The sequence below is a fragment of the Rhincodon typus genome, chromosome 30 (genome assembly GCF_021869965.1).
Source record: "Rhincodon typus isolate 14 chromosome 30, sRhiTyp1.1, whole genome shotgun sequence".
Taxonomy (NCBI): domain Eukaryota; kingdom Metazoa; phylum Chordata; class Chondrichthyes; order Orectolobiformes; family Rhincodontidae; genus Rhincodon; species Rhincodon typus.
This window is the reverse complement of record NC_063361.1, coordinates 9,509,235-9,537,184: the sequence shown is the minus strand read 5'-3', so window position 1 is coordinate 9,537,184 and position 27,950 is coordinate 9,509,235. Positions and strand designations below refer to the sequence as shown.

General features: G+C 41.3%; 3 protein-coding genes across 3 annotated transcripts; 1 reads left to right on the top strand and 2 right to left on the bottom strand.

Annotated features, from left to right (window-relative positions):
- Positions 1-3,480: 3,480 nt before the first annotated feature.
- Positions 3,481-6,017, bottom strand: LOC109937603 (interferon a3-like). The gene is made up of 3 exons (XM_020536100.1): positions 5,886-6,017; positions 3,684-3,923; positions 3,481-3,585 (listed from the first exon to the last, which is right to left on the bottom strand). Exons 1-3 carry the CDS (start codon positions 6,015-6,017, stop codon positions 3,481-3,483), a joined length of 477 nt encoding a protein of 158 aa, XP_020391689.1.
- Positions 6,018-10,760: 4,743 nt separating this feature from the next.
- Positions 10,761-12,182, bottom strand: LOC109937604 (interferon alpha-F-like). The gene is made up of 4 exons (XM_020536101.1): positions 12,051-12,182; positions 11,574-11,663; positions 10,953-11,192; positions 10,761-10,859 (listed from the first exon to the last, which is right to left on the bottom strand). The coding sequence occupies exons 1-4, from the start codon at positions 12,180-12,182 to the stop codon at positions 10,761-10,763; spliced, it is 561 nt and encodes a 186-aa protein (XP_020391690.1).
- Positions 12,183-21,511: 9,329 nt separating this feature from the next.
- On the top strand, positions 21,512-26,950 carry LOC109937605 (interferon alpha-10-like). The gene is made up of 5 exons (XM_020536102.1): positions 21,512-21,613; positions 25,218-25,361; positions 25,450-25,533; positions 25,929-26,159; positions 26,846-26,950. Exons 1-5 carry the CDS (start codon positions 21,512-21,514, stop codon positions 26,948-26,950), a joined length of 666 nt encoding a protein of 221 aa, XP_020391691.1.
- The last annotated feature ends 1,000 nt before the right edge of the window (positions 26,951-27,950 follow it).

Below are 27,950 nucleotides of genomic sequence, written 5' to 3'. Positions count from 1 at the left end.
AAACATCATTTCAGAAACCCAGTGGCCTGCTCTAACACATTTCATGTGGCAACATGACATTCCCTGTATCCATGCTGTCCATTCATGTATGGGTTGCAGATTCGAGTCTTGAGCTATTGTCAAAGGATATCCCACATCATCCATTGCCCTGGTGCCCAAATGCAGATGGCACATTTGACCCTGTAGAATGAAGGCATCTTGACTGCTGCAGGATACCAGACAGTGACCTACATAGTATACAGCATATCATACCAGCTGGACTTTAAGGAACTGACATTTCTTTTACGTTCTAGTGCATTTAAGAGCTAATATGAAGCACCTGGTAAGTGACATGATCAATGGTATGCTGCACAAGTGGAAGACCTGTAATTCCCATGATGCTATGTATTTATTCTGCCTGCTCGTTTCTGGCAAGAGAAAATGACAGCTGTTCAACTGTCTCAGAACACACGGCTCAGTAACTCCCCTTATGCAAAAATGTTGGAAAATTAGGAGATATTGCACATGATATTGAATACAGCCTGGTAGGAATTGAGGCAATTGATCATACCACCACAGTCAATGGCATTGTTGTCATTGCCCTACACTGAGGTTGCAGTTGTAGTAGGTGGCATGTGAATGTAAGGATCTCCTTAATGAAGTGCAGATATCTGACACACTATTCTGTACTGTTTCTCTCTCCACCAATGCTACCAAACATTCTGAGTTTCTCTCACGTTTTTTAAATTTCATCATTTAGGAGGTTTGATAGGTCTCTAGACATAGATAAGTGCTCCTGGGAGGTGCTTTTGCAAATAGGATGGAGTTCAGACATGCATTTCAGTGTCTGGCATTTATTTCTGCCTTCTGATATTCAGAAGCTTCTTAATGCAGCTCATGTGAAAGCAATGAAGCTTCTTGGCATGATGCTAATACAGTATGCAAGCCTGCTTGTATAGACCAGAGTTAGAAGGACTTTGTCTCTTTACAACCTAAGGCCCCAAATACTCCTTCGAGATGAAGCATTGATTTAGCTAGTAATTCTTTCGATTTAATATACTGCAGTTAATGCACTCAATTCAGTCTGATCCATAATGCAGAGAACAAACACAGATTGGATGATTTCCTTGTTGAACATCAAGATAGGTTTGTAATTAGTAAGGGAAGCATAAGTCATGGAAAAAAGGCAAAAAGGTGGAGTTGAGGATTATTAAATCAACATGATATAATGGAATAGTAGAGCAGACTCAATGGACTGAGTGACCTACTTCTGCTCCTACCTTTTTATCATAATCCAGAAGGCATTTTAATTCACCACCTTGGTCTCACAATGCAAGTTCATTGAATAGCATCTCATCTTTTAGCAAATGTTTACAGTCTTCTGGCTCAGCAAATTTGATAGCTTCAAGTAAAGAATATCATTCCTGATTTTATTTTATCATTGCTGTTCTGATTTCCCTTCCCCCACCCATGTTTTTTGCTTTCAGATCTTCCATTTTAGGCTGTTTCCCATTTTCCTCCCACTTTTCAATGATATAAAACCCATTACATTTCTCCTTGCTTCAGTTTTGCAGAATCTGATTTGATCGAAAATGTTAATTCTGTTTCTCTCTCTGCATTTGCTTCCAGACCTGCTGAATGTTTCCAATGGCTCTGTTCGAATTATGGGCAAGGCCTTTGTTCCATGGGCATTCACTTGGTAGACAGGCTTGCTCATTTTTACTCCAAGACTGATGTTCAAAGTCTGCTAAAGGCTATACTTGCTTTGGAAATTCTCACATGCATCATGCCATTAATCTGGAAAGTTTGAGAGAACGTGCTGCTGGGATAAAGGTGCTAAGATAATGGAATATTAGAGCATTAGGACTCTAAATCTCTGCCATTTGACATTGGTGTCAATCTGTAGCAAGATGTGAATATTCATGGATAAAAACATTGCAATTGAATGACTTCGTAATGATTTAATTTAATTTAATTAATTTTAGCATTCACTGCTTGCCATTGGCCCCTCCCTGTCCTGATCAAGAACATTTTGTTGTTAGACAGTCTACACTGACTTGGAGCCTAAATACAAGACCCAGTAACGGTTATCTTTTCTGATTTTCTTTATAGTTTACAGTCCTTGGGTGCAATTGTTATTTTAATTGCTTGAGCTTCTGAGTTTTGTTTAGAATACTATTAATACTTGCGTCTATTTAATTTTGCAAATAATTAAATCATTTTGTCTAATGCAAAATTCAGAATCTCTACAGAGCCGAATCAGGACCTTTGGCCCAACAAGTCCACATTAACCCTTGGAGCACCCCACCCTAACCCACACATCCCTGAACACTTTGGGCAATTTAGCATGGCCAATCCACCTAGCCTGCACATCTTTGGACTGTGGGAGGAATCTCACACAGACATGGAGAGAATATGCAAGCTCCACACAGACAGTCACCCAAGGCCAGAATCAAACCCAGGTCCCTGGCACTGTGAGGCAGCAGTGCTAACCACTGAGCCACCATACCATCCCTTAATATTTTCAACTATTGCAATGGGAGTTGAACTTATTGCCCCCCACCCCCCAATTTAACCTATTTTTCTAATCAACTTGTTCAGGGATGTTTTTACTCACCATTGGTTGGGGCAGGACTTGAAACCAGGTCTCTCAGTCCAGGGGCAGGAACACTACCTCTGCACCACAACAGCCACTAAATCAATGCACTCTATAAAATTGACAATGTAATTCTCAGCTTGGAACTGTGTAAAATAACAGGGACCTCTATCTCTTGAGTGGCCAATTGATGTTCAATTTTGTTCACAAATTATTTTACTTTAAAATTTGCCAAGGGCGATTCAAGCAAGAAAACTGATAAACAATTATAGGAGGTGGTAAGGGAATGATTTAAACAAGAAAGAAGTTTCTGCCATACTTTTTGCCCCCAACGTGAGTATCTGCAATTTGATAAACTTCACATAGTGGAATACGGAGACCAGCATGCTCTGAGACAAACACTCTACAAAGTGACAGGACTCAGTGATTGCATCACAAGGCCAGAGAAAGCAAATAGGTCACTTGGAAATTGTTAAATAAACAGACAAGACAATTATAATTTCAAGACCATGTAAATACTAACACATACATATGCAAACGACATAAACATAAAGCTAGGAATTGAAACCACTTCATAAATATTGTACAATATATTTATTGTGAAGCTGCATTTGAGGTCTGACGCCAATAAATACTATATTACAATAAAACTGGTTAAATATAAACATTGCAGAGACTCTAGTATGCAAATATTTTTCAACTTGAAATATGTTCAGTATATCCAGATATAAATATGAATGCATAAATTAAATTTAAATTATAATCTCTGGTAAAAACAAAATGTTATTGATACTGAAAGTTTTGTAGAAGCAAGCTTGTCCGCTTGACTGAACAATGAAACAATTTTCCACCACACTTCAACAATATTTTTTAAAAAAATTGATCCTAGCCTTCATTAACTATATCTATCCTTCGTTGCTTCTGCTTAGTTGTCCCGTTATGAACTGCAGCTGTTGTAAACGGGTTCTGGTCTCAGCGCGGATTATTTCCCAGGAGCAGTCACTGAATCTCTGAAAAGTGGAAACATTGAGGAAAAAGCCATTAGTAAATGAATAGATTTAAACGGGCTGACATGAACTGAATGCCAATCGGTTATCTATTGTCGCACCCTCTGTTTGAGAAACTTGTGCAGTTTCCTGAAGTATTTGAAAATGATGGAGTTTCTCTTCTGCCTGGACCCTGCTCCTGGTTTCCTCACACACGTTTCCAACTCCTGGAGCTGTCGATCCAGGAGAAGGCGAAAGTTTTCGACCTGCTCCCGGGCCCAGGTGACTGATCCCAGGTTCCTGCTGCAGATCTTGCTGATGTGACGCAAGGTTTGGTGGACAATCTGGACCCTTTCCTGGGCCTAAGCAAAATAAACGGAAGAGTATTAGGAAGGACCTATTCCCGCTTGACCTTCTGGAGATGGGGCATGGCTGAGAGACCACTACCGCAATTCAATTCATCACTATCTTAACATCTGTATTCGCGAATCAGAATACATAATCAGAATTTAAAATGCGTCCTTATTTTTATTTCAGCTTCTATAATAATTGATTCCATTTCCTTCTCAGGTTCTCCATAAAAATTAAGTTCTCCTATGAGAACTGAAGTTAATACTTTAAACCTCTAACCAAAGTCCCAACAGATTACGTTGACAGTGACCCAAGCAGGTTTTGATGTAAAATAGTTCAGCTTTTTTAGAATTTTAGAATATCAACAAAATTTTCGGAGACTGCATTGGTTCAGGCCAGTCTGGTTTCTAACATACTGTTGTGGGCTAGCTGAAAGTTTTGTAGAAGCAAATTATTGCAGATGCTGGAATCTGCACTGTAAACAAAAAAATGCTGGAAATCTGATGAAGGGCCATCTAGACTCGAAACGTTAGCTCTCTCCGCGGACGCTCAGTGATTTCCAGCTTTTATCTTGTTTGTCTTTAGTTGAAATCTTTAACTGGGTAAACGATACCATGAAAATAGAGGAAAAAGATGTTCATTCATTCGATAGAATATCTGTCCATTCCAACATTGAAAATCCAGCAGCAAATTCTCATTCATGTCATCAACAAAATAACACATTCTCTTAAAATAATTTATTTTGGTTTTATTTTGGGATACGTTTCTCATTTAGTTATTATACCGGACAAGCCGAGCGGAACGATTTGCGGGTTGACAAGGCGCACACTCACCTGTAACCCCTTGACTAGCTCGGTCACGTTCGGGAATTTGACAAGCAGTGATCTTCCTCTTGCTCACTCCGATGTCAAGGATCCTCCCTATAAGAGCACACTGCATGTCAGAATCTGCGTCAAATTCGTTAATAGTGGTTACCTTTTGAATTGTTCTTCTTAAAACCACTGTAGTCTTTCTCTGTCAGGGAACTGTTTGATTGTTCTTCTCACCTCATTAATTGACCGTCCAATTTCTCTAAGTCGGTGAGACCAAACGTAGACTAGGTGACCAGTTTGCGAGGATATTGGCCTGGCCGGTAACGCCAATCTAACCTCTGGGACAGTCGATTTCAACTCCCCCCTCGTACATGTCCATCCTAGACTGGAAGGCAAATTTGAAGAATTTGTCTTCCGCCTGGGCACCCTATAGCTGGAGGACTCAACACTGAGTTCTCCAATTTCAAATAACCTTCCCACCCATAGCCTCCCTTTCAGCCACCAACCGGAGTCATCCCTCCCATCTACCAACCAGGTGGTACCTAATACCAGGATCCATCTATCACCACGATCCAGCTTTCACACCTCCGGTCCTCCCCTGACCCCCATTATCTGCAGCTACCCTACTCCCACATCCAGTCCTGAAGAAGGGTACTACCAGAAACCTTGACTGCTCCTTTCCTCCAAATGCTGCCTGGTTTGCTGTGTTCTTTCAGCCTCCTATCTGACGACCATCCAATTATATCGGTCACGTTTGTATAAATGTCTATAATGAAGCGTCTAGACCCGAAACGTCAGCTTTCCTGCTCCTCTGATGCTGCTTGGCCTGCTGTGTTCATCCAGCTCTACACCTTGTTATCTCTGTCCAATTCGAGTTATTTTAATATTTCAGTCTGTATTCATACAAATAGAAAACAGGAACAGGATAGACCATTCGGCCCATCGAGCCTATTCCAGCTTGGCTCATCATTCAATTCATTAGCTTGTTCCTGTTTTCCCCTCAATATCCTTTGATCCCTTTAGCCCCACGTGCTAGATCCAACTCCTCCTTGAAAATCATACTGTGCGTTATGCATACAAACGAACCGGAGCCAAAACAACTCAGACTCCGTGAGTGAATTGCATCGCACTACACCCAGGTTAACATGAATATAAACTCACCATCGCGTTCAAGATCTTTAGAGCATCCTTGTTCAGCCTTTGCTGTAACTGCAGCCCCTGGCAGTCCAAGCTCAGGATCCCTGGCAGCAAGACAAACAAGATGCACAGTCCCCAGACACCAGAAAAACCCATATTCAAACAATACATAACAGTGATCTAAGACTGCAGAGGGGTACTGGATCGGACTTCAGCTCCAGAAATGGTACCAACAGGAGCTGAACTCCTTCCCTGGTGAGTGGTAAGGAATATTCCTTCTGGTTGAAATGTGCCCATCTTAAAGGTGTATACCAGGACATTCCTTTGACGTTATAAAAACGAATCAATTTTGCTCCTTACCGCAGTGTGTCAGGGAATCTTCGAGCCACCGCCCCTCCCAATCCAATCTCACAACGTGACTTCTTCATTTGAAACTTTTCGCTTTCTGCTTAATTAAAATTTTTGATAAATTAAGATACAAAACAAAAAAAAATCGATTTACGAACCGGGCTGACGTTTCTCTAAATTTCACGTTCTGACCGTTTGCTTGAACTACTTTAAAAAAGCAATTCCTAAAAATGTTGTTAATATTCTAAGGTTCTGACAAAGAGGAACCATCTTACATTAGAACCTCTTCAGGTCACTGTCAACGTAAATTGCTGGGGTTTAGATAAGAAATGATAAGTTCGCTTCACACAGGAAGGCTTACGGTTTTTATTGGAGAACCTGAGAAGGAAATGGAATCAGTTATTATAGAAGCTGCAAGAAAAATCCGAGGAGCTTATGAAATTTAGAAAAAAAACGTTTCCACTCTGTGGTACATTTACAGACAAACGGTGGGATTTCAATTCTCTGAACAACTCGATAGCCTGGTGGAATTTGATTTCCTTGTTAACTACAAACTGTGCTTGCGAATTAGGAATTGTCAGTTTGGGTTGTTTTTCTTTTTAAACCATTTTTCTGTCTCCTTTCTTAATCTCCAACAGCCGAACACATTCCTACAGCCTCTTGATTTCACAACCACCTATGTATGTAAAAACTGAAAGAACTGCGGATGCTGTAAAAAAGTTTTAAAGGGTGACTTGTTAACTCTGATCTCGCTCCACAGATGCTGCCGGACCTGCTGAGCTTTTACAGCAATTTCTGCTTTTGCCATCTGTTTATGTATCTGTCTGCTCAATAAGCAGGAGACCATTGGTCTTGAATTAACCCCAACGACACACAAGCATCGACTGTAAACATTACCAACGGATAATGACCAAAAAAACAGTAGACAGGATTGATTAGTTTTCCCGCTACTTCAAAGGTGTTGCAACCAATCATCTCTGCTACAACTGGAGCTGAGAGAAATGATTTTAACTCTGATTGAGATAAATCAATCACAGAACACTCTCTGACATGAGTGGATTTGCTCCTGAGCATCTTAACCAGTTGAGGAATAGATGAGATTGTATTTCTGAAAGACAAGTTTCTTTGGAGAGCTGCCGATTTCATTCGCTTTGATACGAGGTGTTATTTTCTAAATCTACCATAATTAAATAAGTATCTAATGAATGCGTCTGCCTTTGTGAATCATTGTGATTGTTTTCACGTCACTTTGACACAGTATTCTTGGCCTTTATCTCTTAAAGCTCCCTGTTGTCTTCTGCCACCATTCCAATTCGATAGATGTTGTCTTTTACAATACCTCCAACATTCCTTCTTTCTGTCCTCACAGCCAAATGTCGAAAAGAAATGTCACCTCCACACTAGCAGGTGCTCAGATGTTGAGAGATTAAACTCAAGCTGGCTTGTAACGGGTTCTGTTAGAAAACGTGGTGAAATGTAATTTCTCTGGTAATGTGAAATGTTGTACCTACGGGTGAAGCGAGGCGACCTTAGGTTCGTATTTTTTTTCAGATCAACTCTTCCAAACGTGTGATGTTACCATTCTTGAGCAGATAGGACTTGAACCATGACCTTCTGGTTCAGAGGTAGGGACACTACAATAGCCCTAGGGTTCATGTTTAGTAATTTGCCAGTGATGACTTTCATGTAAGAAACAGGAGACCATTTTCCACATATCAGGTTTCTTGGAACGGCCAATAAATATGTCAGGTTGGGAATTTGAAGGGGCATCGAATCTTGGGAAGTACTTCCTGGTCACAGCATAATTATAATTGTAGGATATTGTGGTAGTAGCCCTACCTCTGAGCCTGAGGGCTTGGGTTCGATCCAACTCACTGCAAAAGTGTCCCTTTGTAATTCTGAACAAGTTGCTTAAAAACAACTACAGCTTTCAGTGAGTACTTGTGTTTGAAAGGTGACGTGCAAAAAGTGTATCATGTTTGAGCAGGATGTCGCAACGAAATATATAAAGTACTGAGGTGAAAAAAACTTCCCTTTAGTTTAGCTGAACAGAAGTATGTGAAGAGCTTATACAATTGCAACTGATTATACCTTTTTCGAAAATACAATCTTCGATTACTTTATATTTTAAAAGAAATGTAATAGGTCATGATGTAAGGTCATTGCAAAAACACTTGCATTTAGAAATCAGTGGTATGAAATCGTGAGTGCCCTCTCTATTCGAAGGGAAATTTGATTTCAAGCAGCTTGAGAGGTGTAGGGATTCTGATTTGCGATCAGTAATCTGCTGATTTTTCGGTGGTTGGAATCACCTCCAGATCCCTGCTTCTGACACTGGACTTAATTTAGGAACGTGAAGTGAGATGGCAGTAGACAGGTGTTTCAGGGCAAAGGATCTTTGTGTTTATTAAATGTAAAGGTGAATACATCACAAGAAATAAAAAAGGAAGAAGTAATAAACAGGGAAATAAAACAAAGGTGAATAAAAAGATAAATGCTAAAAAGTGACAAATTCAAAACAGTGAAACTGACATTATCAGTTATTAACTTAACACAGGCTAATTATTGTTAGAAACTAAACAGTAGTTTCAAACACAGACATTTTAGTCAGACTTCCCGACCTCGGGGTTCCCTGCACTGTCACCAACCCACCTTCCCCTCCCTGCTACCTAGGTTGGATACTTTGGGTCTGATTGAAACCATGCCAATGGTTTTATTCTGTCCTGTACTCGATTCATGTAGCAACTGAGCTAACCAACCCCTTCTTTTAAAAGCAAATGCAGTGAGAGCAATTTAAAAAATGCAGAATTTGTTCATCCACGAATAAACACTTGAGAATTTTTATTAGATCCTGATTGATAATGATGATCTTCCCGGCCTTTCTTCAGGATGGCTCTGACAAGAAGTTGATCAGCTTGCTGGAATTAGCCCCAGGGATACACAAGCATCGACTGTAAACCTATGATCGGATAATGACCAAAAATAAAACATGTGAGCCGGCATCTGAAGGCTGGGCTGTGAGAGACTATAATTACAGCAAGTTGACAAACACAAAGACTCTAAGCTCTCTGAACGAAATAATGCATTTGGTCTGATCCTGACTTACTCCATTGCCAGGATGTGTGTATGTGGCAAATTATTTTGATCAGAATTTCATATGTTCCAGAATGGAGACTGCACTGTTCGACAGAGAAAGGAGATCCCCAGCCGCAGCCCCTTCACGTGATACGTTCAATTTTCCAGTATAGAAAATGCTATTGCACGCTTAGCAGGCAGGAAATATTGCCTGTTCTGATTATCCTTGCATTTTTCCAAAAAAGCGAGGCAGTTTCATTTGCTCAGATTTCATTACGTTGCTCTGCAATTTGTGTAATTCGCATCCAGCCAACTTCAGTGTTGCAAGTAGTTCGAATTTTTTTTTATGCTATGCAACATTTAGCCAAATTAGTCAATGGCAATTAGGATTCGGAAGGCTGCATGAACAGCCAGGAGCATTTCTAGATGTGATAGTTTGCCTTCACATATTTCAATGAAGCAAAGAGGTTACAGCTTCACAATGTAAACCTAACACATTTAGCAGCGCAGTGTTCCGGCTGACAACGGTTAAATGTTCAAAAGCGTAATAAGGTCTCTACATTGTTTTATAGACTAAAGTTAGTATTGGACTATGACCTCAACAGATCTATTGTTGGACATGGCCAACCAGTGTGCATCTGAATTCAGTCCTTCCAAGGGCAGCATGTCTTATTATCGACTCAAAGTACATGATCTCTTCCAGCAAGGCGCCTGATATCTATATTGCAGGATTTCACAGCATTAAGTTGGTGTCTTCATATTCCATGGGCCCATCGTGGGGAAGTTTGGGAAAGATTATGACGATGGCATGTTAGAACTTCGTCATTAGGGTTCCTTCCAGGTGGGGCTCGAAACCGGAAATTCCTAGCTCAAGGGCACTGCAAGGTAATACTGGGCCACAAGACACCCCCTCCCCCAATAGCACGATTTAGAAACTACCATAGGACAGCCCTATGGACCTATCATTAGAGAGGGGTGACTGAGGGTCACCACAGCTCTGTTGAGGGGAGAGGTTGAGGTGGAGTGTCCTTGATGGTAACCTCAGCCAGGGAACTGAGCCTAAAGTGTTCGTGTTACTGCAAATCAGCCACCCAGGCCATACTGGCATATGAACCTCGATCAAGTAGCAAAGACCACGTAATGAAAAGCTAAATTTCAAGATATTTATTAGTAATTGGTGTAATTTGAGAAAAAAGATCTCGTGCCATAAATAGTTTATAAAAACATACGTAGTGCGGCAACTCGAACATACAAAAGTTCTACATTTCAAATATGTTCACATACCAGACAAATATGAACGTCGCATTAAATATTAAGGTTATATTGTGAATTAGATTATTCTGACCAAATGTCATTCTAACAGTTACATTGGCTTGATTCGCTTGATCGATCGAAACAACATTTCTATAAAACTTTAATACTTAAATATTAAATAATAATCGACCCCGGCCTTCAATAAATATCTATGGAAAATCTTTAGTTGCTTCTGCTTAGTTGTCCCGTTATGAACTGCAGCTGTTGTAAACGGGTTCTGGTCTCAGCGCGGATTATTTCCCAGGAGCAGTCACTGAATCTCTGAAAAGTGGAAACATTGAGAAAAAGCCATTAGTAAATGAATAGATTTAAACGGGTTGACATGAACTGAATGCCAGTTATCTATTGTCGCACCTTCTGTTTGAGAAACTTGTTCAGTTTCCTGAAGTATTTGAGAACGATGGAGTTTCTCTTCTGCCTCGACCCTGCTCCTGATTTCCTTACACACGTTTCCAACTCCTGGAGCTGTCGATCCAAGAGAAGGCGAAAGTTTTCGACCTGCTCCCGGGCCCAGGTGACTGATCCCAGGTTCCTGCTGTAGATCTTGCTGATGTGACGCAAGGTTTGGTGGACAATCTGGATCCTTTCCTGAGCCTGAGAAAAAACCACGGAAGGATATTTCTCGTGTAACTTACCATTGCAATCGACATTTTAAACTGAAAATATATAGATGTTTGAATTTACAAAGGCAGCATTATTATTGCTCTTAACAATACTGATTAATACAGCGGTGCTTCCTACTACATCATCCTAGGCCTGGCTGACAGGTTAACAACAAACTTAGGGGGAAAAAGCGATTAACTTCAAAATATTCCCAGTCTGTTTATTCATCGCATGCTCAACACTAAACTTTCAGATTAACCTTTAAGATCATTGACCAGCTTCTTCTTGTTGCTGGAGTGGAGATATTTCCCATTTACTTATTCCGCCTGACAACCTGGGCGAAATTTGAGGGTTTACAAGAAACACACTTACCTGTGACCGTTTGACGAGCTGGTGCAAATCCAGGGGTTCGATATGCAGTGATTCTCTGGTTATTACACACTGCAATGGAAAGGTCCCACCCTATAACAGGACACAGATTGTCAGAACCAGCTCCGAACACATACTCAAACAAGTGGTAGTTACTCTTAGAAATGTTTCCCCTAAAGCATCTGCAGCTATTCATTATCACTGAACAATTTGCTTATCGATTTTACTCACATATTTAACTGTCCGTCTAATTAAATCAGTCACTTTCGTTGTAAAAATGTCTTGCTTTTCAACACATTTCATTTCGCATTTTTATACTTGAGCATTCTTTCAAGGAGGTATTCCACATAGCATGATGCAATCTTAGAATACAAAACACCCAACCTCAACAATTTCTGGCAAGGAGAATATCTCGAGAAACTGATTAAGTTGAAGTTGAGGACTATCCTGCCCCTCCCAAGGATCCCTCTATTAACTCACCATGTCCGTCAGGATCTTTAGAGCATCCCTGTTTAGCACTTGCTGTAACTGCAGTCTCTGGCAGTCTTGGCTCAGGATCCCGGGCAACAAGACAAACAAAATGCACAGTCCCCAGACACCGAGAAAACCCATGTTCAAACAGTACAAGATAATACAGCGATCTGAGACTGCAGAGAGTGACTGGATCAGACTTCAGCTCCGAAGACGGTACCAACACGAGCTGAACTCCTTCCCTGGTGGGTCGTAAGGAATATTCCTACTGTGTGAGCTGGGCCCATTTTAAGGTGTACACTAGGATATTCCTTTGACGTTATAAAAACAGATCAATTTTGCTTCTAACCACAGTGTATTTTCAGGGAATCTTTTAACTTCATTCTCAAAGTGACTTCTTCATTTGGAACTTTTCACTTTCTGCTTAATTAAAAGCGAGAACTGTCTACGATAAATTAATTTACAGGACTTCTTCAATGTTAAAAGTGCATATCTGGATTTCACTTTGGTTACTTCTCAGGTCCAAGAACTAACAAAACTATTTTATATAATCTTATATTACAAATTTAAATCCTAAAATGCATTTTTGTATCAAAAACCTTTCAGGTCCTTGTCAGCATAGAATGTAACATACTTAGATTATATTAAACATATTTTGATCATTTTACCTGAGAAAGTTTCACTAGTCTGAGAGGGAAAACCATTCCTTGGATGAAGGAATTATTCTATGAGAGTACATTAAGAAGATAGGATCTCCATTCCCTGGAACCTAGAAAAATGAGAAGTAATACCTTTGAAACACATTAAATATTGAACTGTTTGGTAGAGTCAACACTGCAAACTGCATTTTCCTTACCAGAGGTTTCTAGAACTGAGTGTTACAGTCTGAGCATACGACCTTTGTTACTGAGATGAGGAGAAACTTACAGGGCCAGAAACATAGATGGGATGGTGGTGTATTTGCAATGTTTCTGGGTTTGGTAGCCCAAAGGTCTAAGCTAATATTTAGCGAGCATGGATTCAAATCCCATAATGGCATCTGGTGAAATGTAAATTCAATTAGTTAATCTGAAATTGAAAAGTAGCCTCAGTGGTAGTGAACATGAAGCTCTCATTGTCAATGATGAAATCTGATCTGTTTCTCCTTTTCTTTAAAGAAAGAAGTCTGCCACATTTACCTTATCTGGCATACATGTGCCTCTAGACTTGTGGCTGTGTGATGTCTCTGAACTGCCCCTTGAAATGCCCCAAGGCATTCAATAGCCACTATCACCAGCTTCAATTAGTGAACAGTGACATAGTCTTCCACACCCCATGGAAGAGGCTCTTCCTCGTTTTGCCAGAGAAAAATATTTTGAAGAAAGCTTATCTTCAAATCTTGGACCTGTTGTTACATTGAAAATATACCCAAAAGGAAAAAAATGCAGCAGAATCTAACTACACTCCAGAGATGTGATATTACAACATCAACAATGTTAGTTTAAAGCCATGAGCTGTAACTGTTAAAAGCAAATAGGAAACATGGTTCACACACCAACAGGAGGTGATGGTATAGTGGTAATGTCATTCGACTTGTAATCCAGAACCCAAACTCATATTCTAGGCTCATGAGTTTGAATCTTACTCTAGTAGATAGTGAAATTTGAATTCAATAAAAAGCCAGTCTAATGGCAACTATGCAACTTTTGATTATTGTGAAAACCCATCTGTTTCAAAAACATCCTTCAGGGAAGGAAATCTGCTATTCCGACCTGGGCTGCTTGACATGTGAATCCAGACCCACAGTTAATTGTCCTGTTAGCAATTATGGATGATCAATTAATGCTAGCCTAGCCAGGGATGCTGCGCCCCATGAATGAATAAAAAAAAAGCTATTAAGCTCAATGGCCAGTTAATCTGCAAGTTTAACAATTTCAGAGTGCTTCAACGATTGTCCAGTGCATCTTGATATCACAGTAACTGTAACTACTGTTTGAATGTTATATTTTTTAAGTTGCAAAAATAAACTGTTTGAGCGTGTCAGGTGTTTGTAGTGTCTCACAAGCCCAACCAAACACAAAAATTGTTACAGAATGGTTGTGGTCAAGCCTTGCATGTCATTTATATTCATTAATGTGAAGAATGTAACAATGCAAACTCTTCAGTTTTCTACCAAGCTGGTAACTTTAAACAAAACGGAGTAAAACGTGCCTTATAATCCCTATCAAATCAACAAACTATGTAGAAAAATGGATGTCGGGTCATAGAATATAACATAGAAAGATGCCAAAACTTGATCAGTGCAGGAGAAAGATGGATATCAACAGAAATTGTAGGACTGAGTATCAAAAGGGAGAGCATTAGGGAGCTGAATATTTTGTCAGCAACAGTTGGATAATGGAAAATGGAGTCCCAAATCAGAAGACTAAAGAGTGCATATAAGGCAAGAGAAACCATGGAGAATTTGAAGATGAGATAAGGGTTTTATATATATTAGATGCAGAGATGAATCCATTAGAAGGCAACAAGTTTGGAGATATGTGATGACTGGATATAGAGCAAACAGTTTTAGGGTGAGGGAATGATGTGGAGGTGCTGTTGTTGGACTGGGTGGACAAGGTCAGAAATCACATGACACCAGGTTACAGTCCAACAGGTTTATTTGAAAACACAAGCTTTCACTGATCAGTTGTGTGACCCTTTGATCTTTTACTTATAAACTCTGGGAGAGAAGGGAGAACTATCCATGTGGTAAACTGCACCACTGTGCTACAACAACAGAAATAGATATCCATCTGCTTGTGATCAGGTGACATCTCCAGTGCCAAGTCACTTGCATAACAGTTGAGGAGTAATGAGCATAATTTAAATAGATGCGGCATTTAAATGGCTGTTCAGCCTGTGCACATCAGCAACAAACTGGGGGATAACCAAGTGAGGTATAAACAGGGATAACAAGATGTAGAGCTGGATGAACACACCAGGCCAAGCAGCATCAGAGGAACAGGAAGGCTGACGTTTCGGGCTTAGACCCTTCTTCAGAAAAAAGGGTCTATTTTTTCTGAAAAACGGTCTAGGCCCGAAACGTCAGCCTTCCTGCTCCTCTGATACTGCTTGGCCTGCTGCATTCATCTAGCTCTACACCTTGTTATCTCAGATTCTCCAGCATTTGCAGTTCCTACTATCTCTGAGGTATAAACAGGGTTTTGTTTACTTGCTGAATGTTCAGGAATTTTTATTATATATCTCATTAATTGCTTTATGACACTGTAAGGTGGGGCAAAAATCCCCATCAGTTGTTGGACATACCCCAGACTTAAAAAACCCTCTGAAGGCAAAAAAGTTGTGGGAATTACATTATATTGGATTAAAGTCACTGGGACTCCAGGAACGATGGGCTGCAACTGAGCCAGGAAGAGGCTGGCTAGAATAGACTGGGAAATACACAAGCCTCGGTGCAGATGTCTGGGACAGGGGTTAGCTAACTGAAATCAAAGGAATCCACCCCCTCTTACCCACCCGTTCATGCCTCAGCTAAAACAATGCAAGCCAGTCTACAGGAAATAAACAACCTCAAGAATTTCAGGCCCTTTGGAGCCTACACAGGAATCAACCAATTCCAAGTCAGTGCTCAGGCACAATGTTACTGAACATTCCACGCCATTGTGTTACATGCAAACCTGTTTCACCTTGGAACCTTCACACCACTATGCGAACTGAACAGATACCCATCCAAAGGAAATGCCGGATATTCCAAACCCATCTAAACCGTTCATTTCAATCGAAAAACGATTCTCGCCCACTCCAGTGCTTAGGAAACCCTTTCAGCCTGAAAGGAGGAGCAATAGCTCACAGATTTGGAAGGAGATAAGGGGGGCCTGCAGTGGGGTACAACTGGAGACCCCGAGCCCAGCACAGCAGTGAAGCGGAAGGCGCAGTGAAAAGCGAAGGTGAAAGGAGAGAGCAGCAAGAAACGAGAGCGAGAATCCTGCACTGTGAGGGGGCCACCACGAAACCAGTACAGCGAGACCAACTACTGAAACCTAACTCGACGTCCGGAGGCAGCCAAAGGCATCCCGAGATACAACACACCAACCGGGGCAACACCAGCAATATTCTCCACCAGCCGCAACAACAACCTGCTCGCAAAACCACCAGGAGGAGGAGAAAAACCAGGGTACTCACCAGGCTGGTCCTACGCATCCAACCACATCAACAGACACCGCCCGACTGTATTATTGGTACCTGCAGCCATTCGCGGAGTCCCAGCTATGGCAAACGACGGCGGACACATCCAGTCGAATTCACGGTTTCACACCAGGGGTGAACCTAAGGTCATCGAGACCTCTAACCCAGCTTGGCTAGTCATAGACAGGGAAGTGGGGTTTGGGGTCAACGGTGTAAGGCACCTCTAAGGAAGGGAAGTGAATTAGAACAGGCAACTCTCTCTGTCTCTTTCTCTCTCTCTCTTTTCCCTCTTAGTATAGTAATAGTCACCCACTATTTATTTTACCCGCTGTATTAATTAACCGGGGGTTAAGGTAACTGGGAGACAGTCTCAGTCAGAGACAAGGGAGGGGGTTTAAATTTGATATTCACTTTCTTGTTTTGTAAATAGATTAATTTTGCTTGTTTGTTTAATAAAATCAGAGTTTCCTTGGCCTCTCAAACGTCTGCCTCCAGTGTTTTTCCACCACTACACGCATAAGCCCAGTGTCAGAACCAGGGAGCTGGTAAACAGTGAACCAGGCAGCAATCTCTACACACTTTTCAAAAATGTTATCAGTAAAATCATTTGGAACAAGTTGTGAAATGGAGAATAATATGGTTTATGAGCACAAAACAAGAACACATATTTCTTTCTGATTCAAGCTTCCACATACTTGTGGGAGATACCATATAAGGTGGATTGGTGTCTCATTACCTAGCAGTGCTGCCTCTCACTGCCAGGGATCGGAGTTTAATTCCATCCTCAGGCAATTGCCTGTATGATGTTTGCACATTCTCCCCGTGTCTGGTTGGGTTTCCCCCGGGTGCTCTGGTCTCCTCCCACAGTCCAAAGACATGCACGTTAGGTGGATTGGCCAAGTTGAAATGCCCTGTGCTGTCCAGGGATGTGCAGTCTAGGTGGGTTAGTCATGGTTAATGCGAGGTTATGGAGATAGGGTAGAGGGGGTGAGCTGATTGGGATACTCTTAGGTGTGTTGGTGTGGACTCAATGCGCTGAATGGTCTGCTTCCACACTGTTGGGATTTGATTATTCAATACTTGGGAGGAAGAAAGAGGTATTCAAGAAAGGGAGTAAGAACAATTCTTGGAACTGCAGGCCAGTAAATTTAAGATTGGTAGTGTTTAAGATTTTAGAACAATAAATCGAGAAAGGTCAACAGACATGGATAGATTTGAGCTAATTAAAAAGCATCAGCAAGGATTTTTGAAAGGCAGATCATGTTTGACTAATCTTATTGAATTTATTCATAAAGTAACAGGTTGATGAAGGGCATGCAGTAGATGTTGTGTATTTAGATCTTAAGAAACTGTTTGATAAGCTGCCACATAGAAGGCTAGATAACAACATTGAGTCTCATGGAATAGCAGGATTATTGTCCAATGAGTGAGCTAATGCCCTAGTGATGTTATTGCAAATCCAGACATACCAGGTTTGAATCTCACCACAACAGGTGATGGAATTGAATTCAACAAAAAAACCTAAAAATCTATAATTAAGAGTCTAATGATGACCATTAAAGCATTGATGATTACTGGGGGGAAACCCATTTGGTTCACTAATGCCCTTTAAGCAAGGAAATCTATCATCCTTACCTGGTCTGATCTACATAAGTCTCCAGACCAATAGCAATATGGTTGACTCTTAACTTACCTCTGGACAGCAATGCACACATCCTGCGAATGAATTTTTAAAAATTGTCCTGAGGACAGAAAACCATGAGTTTTGATTTTAGACATTTAGATATTTACTCAATACAAATGATCCGAATGCAGAGTAAATTTTTCCATTGATATCAAACTTGGAAGAATAGTAAACAGTGAGGATGATAAAAATTGCCTGCAACATGACATAGATAGGCTAGCAGAATGGACAGAAAAGGTAAAATTTAATAAAAGGAAGTGTGATGCATTTGGCAGACGGGACAGGGAGAAGAAATATAAATTCAGTCGTACAATTTAGAAGAGTATGCAGGAATAGGAGGAAATATGTGCATATCAATCTTTCAGGATGACAGGACATATTGTGGAATGATTTGTAAATCAAATGGGATCATGAGTTTCATAAATAGAGGCGTTGGATGCAAAAAAGCAAGGCAGTTTTGCTGTGCCATTATGTAAAGTTGTCATACTCCTACTGGACTATATGGTTGCTCTACCATTAGACAGAGGGACAACTGGTGGTGGTTTAACCTGAAGGTCAATATCTTGAGCCATTATGAAGCTGGTTATGACTCAGCCAGAGCATTGCATCTAGTTCTGGTCGTCTCACTTCAGGAAGGATTGGCAGGATTCAGTGAAGATTCACCGTAATTGTTCCATGGATGGGATATTTTAATAACAAGATTAGATTGAAAAGAATATAACAAGTTTAGATAAGGTAGACAAGGAAAGCTATTCCCATTATCTGATTGTACAAGGGACAACGGGTCACAGATTTAAAGATGCAGGGAGAATGTGAGGAAGAATGTTTTTTAGATAGCCGGTAGTAATAACTCAGAATTTGCTGCCAACAAGAGTGGTGGAAGTGGAAACACTGAATCATTTCAAAAGAAACAGCACTTGAACAACATAAACCTCCAGAACCATGAGTACTGGCAGGGGGCTGAGATTGACTAGATTGCTCTGCAGCAAGCCAGAATAGATTCAATGGGCTGACTGGCCTTCTTTTGTGCTGTAAATTACTCTATCATTCCTCACTGTAATTGAATAAGCGGCATAGATCAATGTGTGTCTATGCTTACAAATTTGCCAGGAATTTCACTTGTTCCACTTGAGTGGAGGTAACACCAGCACTATTTATTTCTATTTATTCTTGGGATGTGAGCATTGCTGGTAAATCCAGTGTTTGTTTCCCACCCATAACTGCCCTTGAGAAGGTAGTGTTCAGCTATCTTTTGAGTCACTGTATGGGATGGGCGGAAGGACTAAAACATAATGATGATATTCGACAGCTGCATGGGAAAATAGATTGTACAGGATGGGAAAATAGGCTGGGAAAGTTTAGGATGATACTTGACAAAATGCATGACCTTGAATGAATCCTGTGAACATTCCTTTATAGGCTGAAGATGGCGCCTGCAACTTGTTTTTCTGTAGCTGTGTTTTGTCTTCTGTATCTGCTTTATTTGTGCCAGCTGTTTGTTATTTCATTCCAAATTTCTGGACTTCACTTTGGACTGGGATCGTGAACGGTGCCAGGAAGAACCTCAGCCTCCAGACCAGCCATCGATGGAGTGCTCCCTGATGGGCAGAAGGACATGAGGCATATTGTTTTTTTTTCCCATACTTTTTCATTTTTTTTAACTTAATAAATGTTCTTTTCTTTTTTTGTCTTTTATTATTATTCAATAAATGCTCACATTTAAGCAAATTGCTGTTGTCGAGCCTCCTCTTAACTATATTTAACTGAATCTGAAAAGAACTGTTTGGGTACACTCTGTGTTCCAAGACAGGTGGTAACTGTTGGCAAGGCAAAATGGGAGCCCCTCATTATTCCTCCACCTTCACGGGTGGTTTTGTTGAAACAGTATCATATCCCGGGAGGACACAATGAAATTGTGGATACTATACAGGGTCCTGATAGCTGCAGGGATTCTAACACATGCAGTATCTGCATACAATAGCCCTATGTGGCCTGTAAAGAAGCCTGATGGAAGTTGGCGAATGACAGTTGATTGCTGCCAACTCAACAAATATGTTCCTTCATTGTCGGTGGCTGTGCCTGACATGGTCACTATTTTAAAAGTTTGTCACGGGGGCCAGATTCCTGCTGTGCTGTTATTGATCTAGGAAATGCCTTTTCCTCAATACCGCTAGCCCCAGAATCACAAGCTGAGTTTGCTTTTGCATGGGAAGGTCACCAATATACCTTCTGTTGGCTACCACAAGGATACCTACACAGCCCAACTTTATGCCATGGACTAGTATCAAGGGACTTAGATATGTGTCCACTGCCAATGGACATTCACGTAGCGCATTATATTGATGTCATCTTGATCTGTGGACTAATGGAAACCACTGTGGTGGAAGCTCTAGCCACGCTGGTACAACATATGCAAGACAAAGGCTTGAAATTGAACCTGAAAACGATACAGGGACCAGCACAATCAGTGCAGTTTTTAGGAATTCAATGGATAAAAAGGGATAGATACATCCCCGAAACAAAGTATAAAATACAAGATATGGCTGCTCCAACTAGCAAGACAGAGGCACCGAAATTTATAGGTCTGCTTGGATATAGGCACAGCCATGTATGTCAATTGACCACATGACTAAGATCAAACGAAAGCTCAGTTTAAACGGGGCGATGAACAGCAGAAAGCATTTATAGCCGCTAAAGGGGCTATAGCACTAGCACTTCCCCTGGCCCCTTGGATACCTCGCTCGTCCTTTGAATTACAAGTATCTCTAGTACAAGATGTAGCCATGTCGAGCTTATGGCAGAGACAAAAGGGGAAAGCAATACTCTTGGGCTTCTGGTCCAGAAAAATGGCCGAGGCAGCTACACATTACACACTATTTGAAAAGCAACTTCTGACTTGCTACTGGGCTGTAGTAGAAACTGAGGGGTAGACGGCCGATGACAAAGTTCTCCTCAGACGTGAATGACCAATTCTGATGTGATTGTTAGCTGACGTTACAACACACAAGGCCATGAGAGCCCAACAAAACTCCATTGTAAAATGGAAATTGGACATAGCTGATCAAGCCAAGAAGGGAAAGGAAAGGGTTGCCGAACTCTATGAAGGAATGACTGAATATCCACCAGATGGACAAGTTCCAGGTCCCAACTGGACCATACCTGCATCTCCTATTCAATGGGACGTTCCATTTGAACAACCACCTGAAGGTATTCATCACTGCGCTTGTTTCACTGATGGATCAGCCACCTGGAAGAATGGTCAAAGACAGTGGCAAGCAGTTGCGTTTAATCCCTCCACACCGACAATTATCCATAGTGAAGGAGATGGGGGAATTGAGCAAATATGCTGAGTTAGCAGCTGTGGTCCTAGTGCTGGAAGAAGAGAGTCAGTGTCTGCACATTTGTATGAACTCATGGGCAGTTGTCAAAAGAATGGTTTTATGGATGCCAACCTGGCAGTTACATGACTGGAAGATTGCTAGAAAGCCCCTGTGGGAAACAAATATGGGCAAAGGCACAGCACATAAAAATCACTGTGTACCATGTTGATGCCCATGTGAAGGATGGTTCGGAATCTGCTGATCATAACAATACCATGGAAGGAATAGTAAAAGCCAGAATGGTAGAACTTGCACCTGAACAGAACCACACTGAAAAATGGGCTCCTGAGAAATCAGGACACTTAGGATATCACGGCACTGTGCAAAGGGAAGAGGTCAAGGTTTGCATTTACCCACCAATCTGGTGAAAGAAGTCATTGGCAAGTGTGAGATATTTCAAAAGGCAAAACATGTATCACTGCCGAAAAAGCCAATGGCACAAATCAAGTGAGGAGATCGGACTGCTCAAACCTGGCAGATTGACTATGTTGGCCCATTACCATTACAACAACGATACCAATATCTGTTAACCATGGGGGACACCTACTCTGGGCTAATGCTAGCTTTTCTGACAACCAAAGCGAATCAGAGTAACACAGCTAAGGAACTAGAACAGTTGATATCCTACTATGGTGAACCATCAGAAATACAATCAGATAATGGCTCACACTTTGCAGGCCAACAGGTGCAACAATGGGCTGCAGATAAGGGGATACATTTGATGTTTCACATTCCCTATTACCCTAAAGCAGTGTGCCTTGTAGAACGAATGAATGGGTTAATAAAACAGCAAATTAAATTATTGTTACAGAGATAGTAGGAACTGCCGATGCTGGAAAATCTGATATAACAAGGTGTAGAGCTGGATGAACACAGCAGGACAAGCAGCATCAGAGGAGCAGGAAAGCTGATGTTTCGGGTCTAGACCCTTCTTCAGAAAATTAGAGTTGGCTGAGCTAGGTGAGGAGATGGGTATTCTGTGGATCTTTGGAAGAGCATTTTATCTGTGGAAATTGAGTGAAAACAGTGTGCCTGATAGTGTATGTCTGATAAATTCTAGTGTTGCTTCTGTGACTGTTGCATTGAAGAGGACATTAATTTGCTTTGGGAGAAGATACCTAATATTTGAAGCTAAATAAAAACCGAAAGAACTGTGGATGCTGTAAATCAGAAACAAAAACAGATGTTGCTGGAAAAGCTCAGCAGATCTAGCAGCATTTGTGAAGAGAAAACAGATTTGACATTTTGGATCAGGTGACCCTTCCTCATGTAACATGTTCGGCAAAGTAACAGATATTATTCTTACACTAGAGAGTGATAAGGAAAAGTCACAACAAAAAAAGTCAGAGAACTGTCAGCGCTCACAACAGAGGAAGGGGCCATTTAGAGTCATTGGGTCATAGAATTGTTAAAGCACAGCAAAAGCACTGTGTCTGCAGTGGTCGTCAGACATCCATCTACTCAATCCCATTGTTCAGCACTAGCCAGTAGCTTTCTATGCTATGGCATTTCAAATGCTCATCTAAACAGTTCTAAACTGTCCTTGAGAGATCTGACCTTAGAGTCATAGAATCCCTGCAGTGTGGAAACAGGCCATTCGGCCCAACAAGTCCACACCACCCCTCTGAAGAGCATCCCACCGCAACACATTCGCCTATCCCATATCTACCCTAAACATCCCTGGACACTATGGGCAATTTAGCATGGCCAATCTACCTACCCTGCACATTTTTGGGCTGTGGGAGGAAACCGGAGCACCCGGAGGAAACCCACGCAGACATGGGGAGAATGTGCAAACTCCACACAGACATTTACCCGAGGGTGGAATTGAATCCAGGTCTCTGGCACTGTGAGGTAGCAGTGCTAACCGCTGAGCCACTGTGCCACCCTCTATCGCACTTTTGGGCAGAGTCCCAAACATCCACAACCTATAGGTGATTTTTTTCCCCTCAAATACCCTCTAAAACTTATGCTCTTTGCCTTCAAACCTCTGTGCCCTTGATTATTGACTCCTCCACTAAAGAGAAAAAAAACTTCTCTATCTACCCTGTCTATGCTGCTCAGAACTTAGTACACCTAAATCAAATTCCCTCATAGGCTTCTCTCCTCCAAAGAAGACAACGCCAATCTATCTAGTGTCTCTTCAATACCTTGGCTGAAGAGATTCAGCTAGGTCCTGGTGAATGTCATGCACCGTCTCAAATGAAATCATATTCTTCCTGTAGTGTGGTGAGCAGAACTGCAGACACTACTTCAACTGTGGCCTAACTAATGTTGTATACAGCTGTTAATAACCTCCTTGGTCTTGTATTCAATCCCTTGACTAATAACAGCAAGTGTCCCTTATGCCTTCTTAATCACTTTATCTACCTATTCTGTTGCCTTCAAGGGTTTATGGATGCACAAATCAAAATTACTCTGTGATTCCTGGAGTCCTATCATTTAATGTGTGCTCCGTTGCTATGTTAGTGTAATCTATGAGCATGCTGATTATACCTCATTAATGTACATTGTTAAAGAAGCCATAGGATTCCTACAGTGTGGAAAAGCAGGCTATTTGGCCCATTGAGTCCACACCACCCCTCTGAAGAGCATTCCACCTAGATCCACTCCTGTATCCTATCCCTGTAACCCTGCATTTCCCAAGGCTAATCTACCTAGATTGCACATCCCTGGACTCTACAGGGCACTTTTGCATGGCCAATCCACCTAACCTGCTATGTTAGGACTGTTGGAAGAAACCAAAACACCCAGAGGAAAACCATGCAGACAAAGGGAGGATGTGCAAACTCCACCTAGACAGTCACCCAAGAGTGGAATCAAATCTGGGTCCCTGGCACTATGAGGCAGCAGTGCTAACCACTGAGCCACCATGCTATCCCAGTTTTCCCCCATTGTCCCTTCATCTCTGCTGTAACTTTGCTGAAACAACACCAAAAGGATCCTGTTGCCTTTCTCTGCAGCTATGACCTGTACCTTCAAGTTCATGTATCCAGTCAGTTCTCTTGGTACAATGGTCTCTGCCTCAACTTGTGATCGGCGTAGCAATCCAGCTTTAAAAGCTGAACAAAAAAGGTTCATAACTTGCAACAGCTTTAGCGGGAAGAGACTGGGACAGTTGGCGTGTCTCTAACCTCTGAAACAGGAGATCCGCTTTCAAGACCCAACTTGCTCCAGATATGTGTCATGGCATCTCTAAACGCGTTCGTTAAAGTAAATCTCAGAATACCTGTGAATTCTTCAGACTTCGTGAACACTTGAGCACTGGGAAATATGGACCAAAGTGGGTAAAGATTGGGTTTAAAACGTAAAATCGCTCAACTACATGAAAGAACACACCTAAATCTAGACTGCAACGGGGGTATATCTTGCCCGACCGGAATTCTGGGGCTCGGATCCATTAGGGGATACTGGACAAAAGGGGAAAATAATTGGTGTCTCGATTGCTCTTCTGAGCAGCGGTGAACTTTTTAAGACATGAAGAAATTATCCGGCGGAGCCAGTGCAGTTTTGTTTTAGATTCAGATTCAACAAGAGATTAACATTTCCTCCGTTCTGATGTGCAGTGCGGTTTATCTAATGCAATTTGCAAGCAAAATTCGAGACTTTTTTTTTGCAGGCTTATTCTCTTCCTTTCCGATTGTCTTTTTCTTTCGATTGTCTTTTCAAGGTTAATTCCTCGCATTTTGAAAAGCGAATGTGGCCAGAAAATTTCTTGTGGTCCTGTAAATCTAGTGTTTCACTTTTCTAATGCAATCCGTGAATCCTTTTATATTCGCCATGGCTTTCCCATCAGACAGTTCACTCTTGACTGTGACAATAGTCTTGTCTCTTACAGCGATTCCATCACGAAGAAGTAAGAACGGTGCTGTTTTCACGACCTCAGGAGCACTTAAGTCGCTTTGCTGAAGCTTGCTGTCTAATAACGATGTCTCTCTATTTCAGATCCGCACTGTCTTGTTGAACATGGCTCTTTCTTGTATCTGGAGATTTTGGGTGGCGCTAGTCTCCGTGTCCGGGATTCTGACACTGGGCTGCGAACAGCTGGCATTCCGCAATATTGAGACGCGAAACAAACTGACTTTAATGGTGCGCTTGAACTGATCTTGATCTATCCCCTCGCCAGGACTTGTGCTTTGTGGCATTTTTATAATCTGATTTTTTGTTTGCGTTGCAGGGCGGAAAACTCACCTTGCGCTGTCTGAAAGTGACAAGAATACCCCGTGGCCCCTCCCTCATTGATCTAACGAAAAACTTTCAGGTATGTCTCCAGTGCGGATATTGAGTTGCACCTATCATTAATGCTCCGGCTTTTCAACGTTAAAATAATACCGGATCAGAAAGCCATATATTCAGTCCTGGACTAAGAGGCAGGCTTGGTAGGACTGAGATGTGGAGGAAACTCTTTACTCAGAAGGTGATGGATCTATGGAATTCGCTACCGCAGAGAGTTATGGTTACCCAGTCCTTGAGTAGATCTGAGATTCTGAATCGTAAAAAAAAAAGGAATTCAAGATGGTCTATGTCTCGTTAATAGCGGAGTAGACTCAAAGGGCTGAATGGCACGTTCTTGCTCATTTCTCTTACGTCCCACACAGTTCTTTTAAAACTTGAGTAATGATAAATTTAGTGAAGTAAAATTTTTGTGTCCAATAGGTGGAAGACAAACTCCTGCTTATCCATCAAGCACTGGAACAAATCAACAAGACTTTCATTGAGAACCTCAACACTGCTCCCTGGGACCCTGACCGGCTGGAAACCTTTCTCATTCAACTGAGTGAGCAGCTGACAAATGTGAAGGGATGTGTGAGGGAACCTGTGGCAGCCTCTAGAAGCGAGGAGATTCAGCAGTACTTCGGGAAGTTGAGGGAGCTGCTAGAACGGGAGGTATGGACGATTCATGTTCCAATATTTCATCTGTTGTGAAGTTCATGTAAACAAACCATGTATCAAAGTCCTTAAACTGTGACCATCTGGACTAGGAATGACTAGATATGCCACAGCGTGGAGCTGGAGGAACACAGCAGGCCAGGCAGCATCAGAGGAGCAGGAAAGCTGACGTTTCGGGTCGGGATCCTTCTTCAGAAAATTTCAGAAACTTCATTTTCTGAAGAAGGGTCCCGACCCAAATGTCAACTTTCCTAGACAACAAGGTGCAGGGCTGGATGAACACAGCAGGCCAAGCAGCATCATAGGAGCAGAGAGAAGGATCGCGACCCGAAACGTCAACTTTCCTGCTCCTCTGATGCTGCCTGGCCTGCTGTGTTCCTCCAGCTCCACACTGTGTTATCTCTGACTCCAGCATCGGCAGTTCTTACTATCTATGATGTTGGCGAAGATTTCCTCTGCTCAGAATGTCTAACGAAATGTCTTAGGAAATTCTAATCATTTAACTATCACGTTAAAATAAGCATCAACAGATTAGTGATGTCCCAAAATAACTGAGATCAAATGAACGCTTATATTCCCGCGCGTAAACTGGAGCATGGCTTTCAAATAGGGTGCAACTTTTTTGTATCCCATTAAAATTCGGTGTAGCCTTGCTAACACATTTCAATATTTTTGCCTTTCAGAGGTTCAGTGACTGTGCCTGGGAAATAGTCCGCTCTCGCACCATGTACTACTTACAGCAGATCCAAACCATAACAGCACAAATTCCGAGCAACACCACAGGGTGACCGAGCGATCATCTCAATCAGAATCTTTTCTAATTCTGGAGGAAATTGGTTAATTTATGTCTTTTTTTGTATTTCCGATTTATTTGCTATTTACAACATTGACAGGCTTACCGCTCTCACTGCCAGAGATGATAAGGAATAATGAAATTGTCATGTAACAGTGGCCCTAAATTATTATTATGTCATGTATTTTGCAAAAGCTTATTAATGTTGCACAGAGAAGAAGTAAATTGCACAGATGTTTTACATTATTTATATTTATTGAATCTAATTTATAACTGATGTAAAAATTGTTGTTTGGAAGAATTATTTGTACTCACCTCCGAGTTTCAATAAATATATTATTGCATCCTCTCTTTGCTTCATAATTTTTATTGATATCTGTATTACACTATAAGATTATATTAATTGCAAGATTATTCAGTTATTAGTGATATTGTGAACATTTAACTTAATTAGAAACTCTTGTCTGAAGCAGAGTGGGAAAACCTAGAGCTAGAGCATAATATAAACTCACACCAATGTATCAGGCCATGCAAAATTGTAAGCATTTTTCAGAAAAAGATATATATTTTATTCCAATTAAATCTTGAAGTTGTTCAGGTAATAGAACACATAAGGAGCATCAGGCTGCAATAGCCCTGATATAAGAGGTTTTATTTATTCATTTGTGGGATGTTGCATTATTGGTCAAGCCAGTTTTAACAGTCATCACTAATTGTGCTTGGGAAAGTGATAGTGAGCTATGTTCTTCAACAACTGCAATCCTTCAGGTGTGTGTATTTTCACAGTGATGTTTAGGAGGCTATTACAGGGTTTTAGTGAAGGAATGGTGATACAGGTCCAAATCAGGTTGGTGTGTGACTTGGAGGAGAAGTGCAGTTGGTGTTGTTCCCATGTATCTACTACTTTTGTCCTTCTAGGTGGTAGAGCTCACACATGTGGAAGATGCTGTCAAAGGAGCTTTGATCAGATGTTGAGACAACAAGGTGCAGGGCTG

What these genes read in the sequence shown, in the direction of transcription:
- LOC109937603 (XM_020536100.1), bottom strand. Translation starts at nt 6,017, where the DNA reads ATGGGTTTTTCTGGTGTCTGGGGACTGTGCATCTTGTTTGTCTTGCTG. An exon ending in TAAAGATCTTGAACGCGATG is followed by an intron (nt 3,924 to 5,885) that starts GTGAGTTTATAT and finishes TATTTTGCTTAG; the next exon opens with GCCCAGGAAAGGGTCCAGAT. An exon ending in ACAAGTTTCTCAAACAGAGG is followed by an intron (nt 3,586 to 3,683) that starts GTGCGACAATAG and finishes TCCACTTTTCAG; the next exon opens with AGATTCAGTGACTGCTCCTG.
- LOC109937604 (XM_020536101.1), bottom strand. Translation starts at nt 12,182, where the DNA reads ATGGGTTTTCTCGGTGTCTGGGGACTGTGCATTTTGTTTGTCTTGTTG. An exon ending in AGCTCGTCAAACGGTCACAG is followed by an intron (nt 11,193 to 11,573) that starts GTAAGTGTGTTT and finishes GTTTTTTCTCAG; the next exon opens with GCTCAGGAAAGGATCCAGAT. An exon ending in ACAAGTTTCTCAAACAGAAG is followed by an intron (nt 10,860 to 10,952) that starts GTGCGACAATAG and finishes TCCACTTTTCAG; the next exon opens with AGATTCAGTGACTGCTCCTG.
- LOC109937605 (XM_020536102.1), top strand. Translation starts at nt 21,512, where the DNA reads ATGGTAGAACTTGCACCTGAACAGAACCACACTGAAAAATGGGCTCCT. An exon ending in TGCAAAGGGAAGAGGTCAAG is followed by an intron (nt 21,614 to 25,217) that starts GTTTGCATTTAC and finishes TCTCTATTTCAG; the next exon opens with ATCCGCACTGTCTTGTTGAA. An exon ending in GAAACAAACTGACTTTAATG is followed by an intron (nt 25,362 to 25,449) that starts GTGCGCTTGAAC and finishes TTTGCGTTGCAG; the next exon opens with GGCGGAAAACTCACCTTGCG.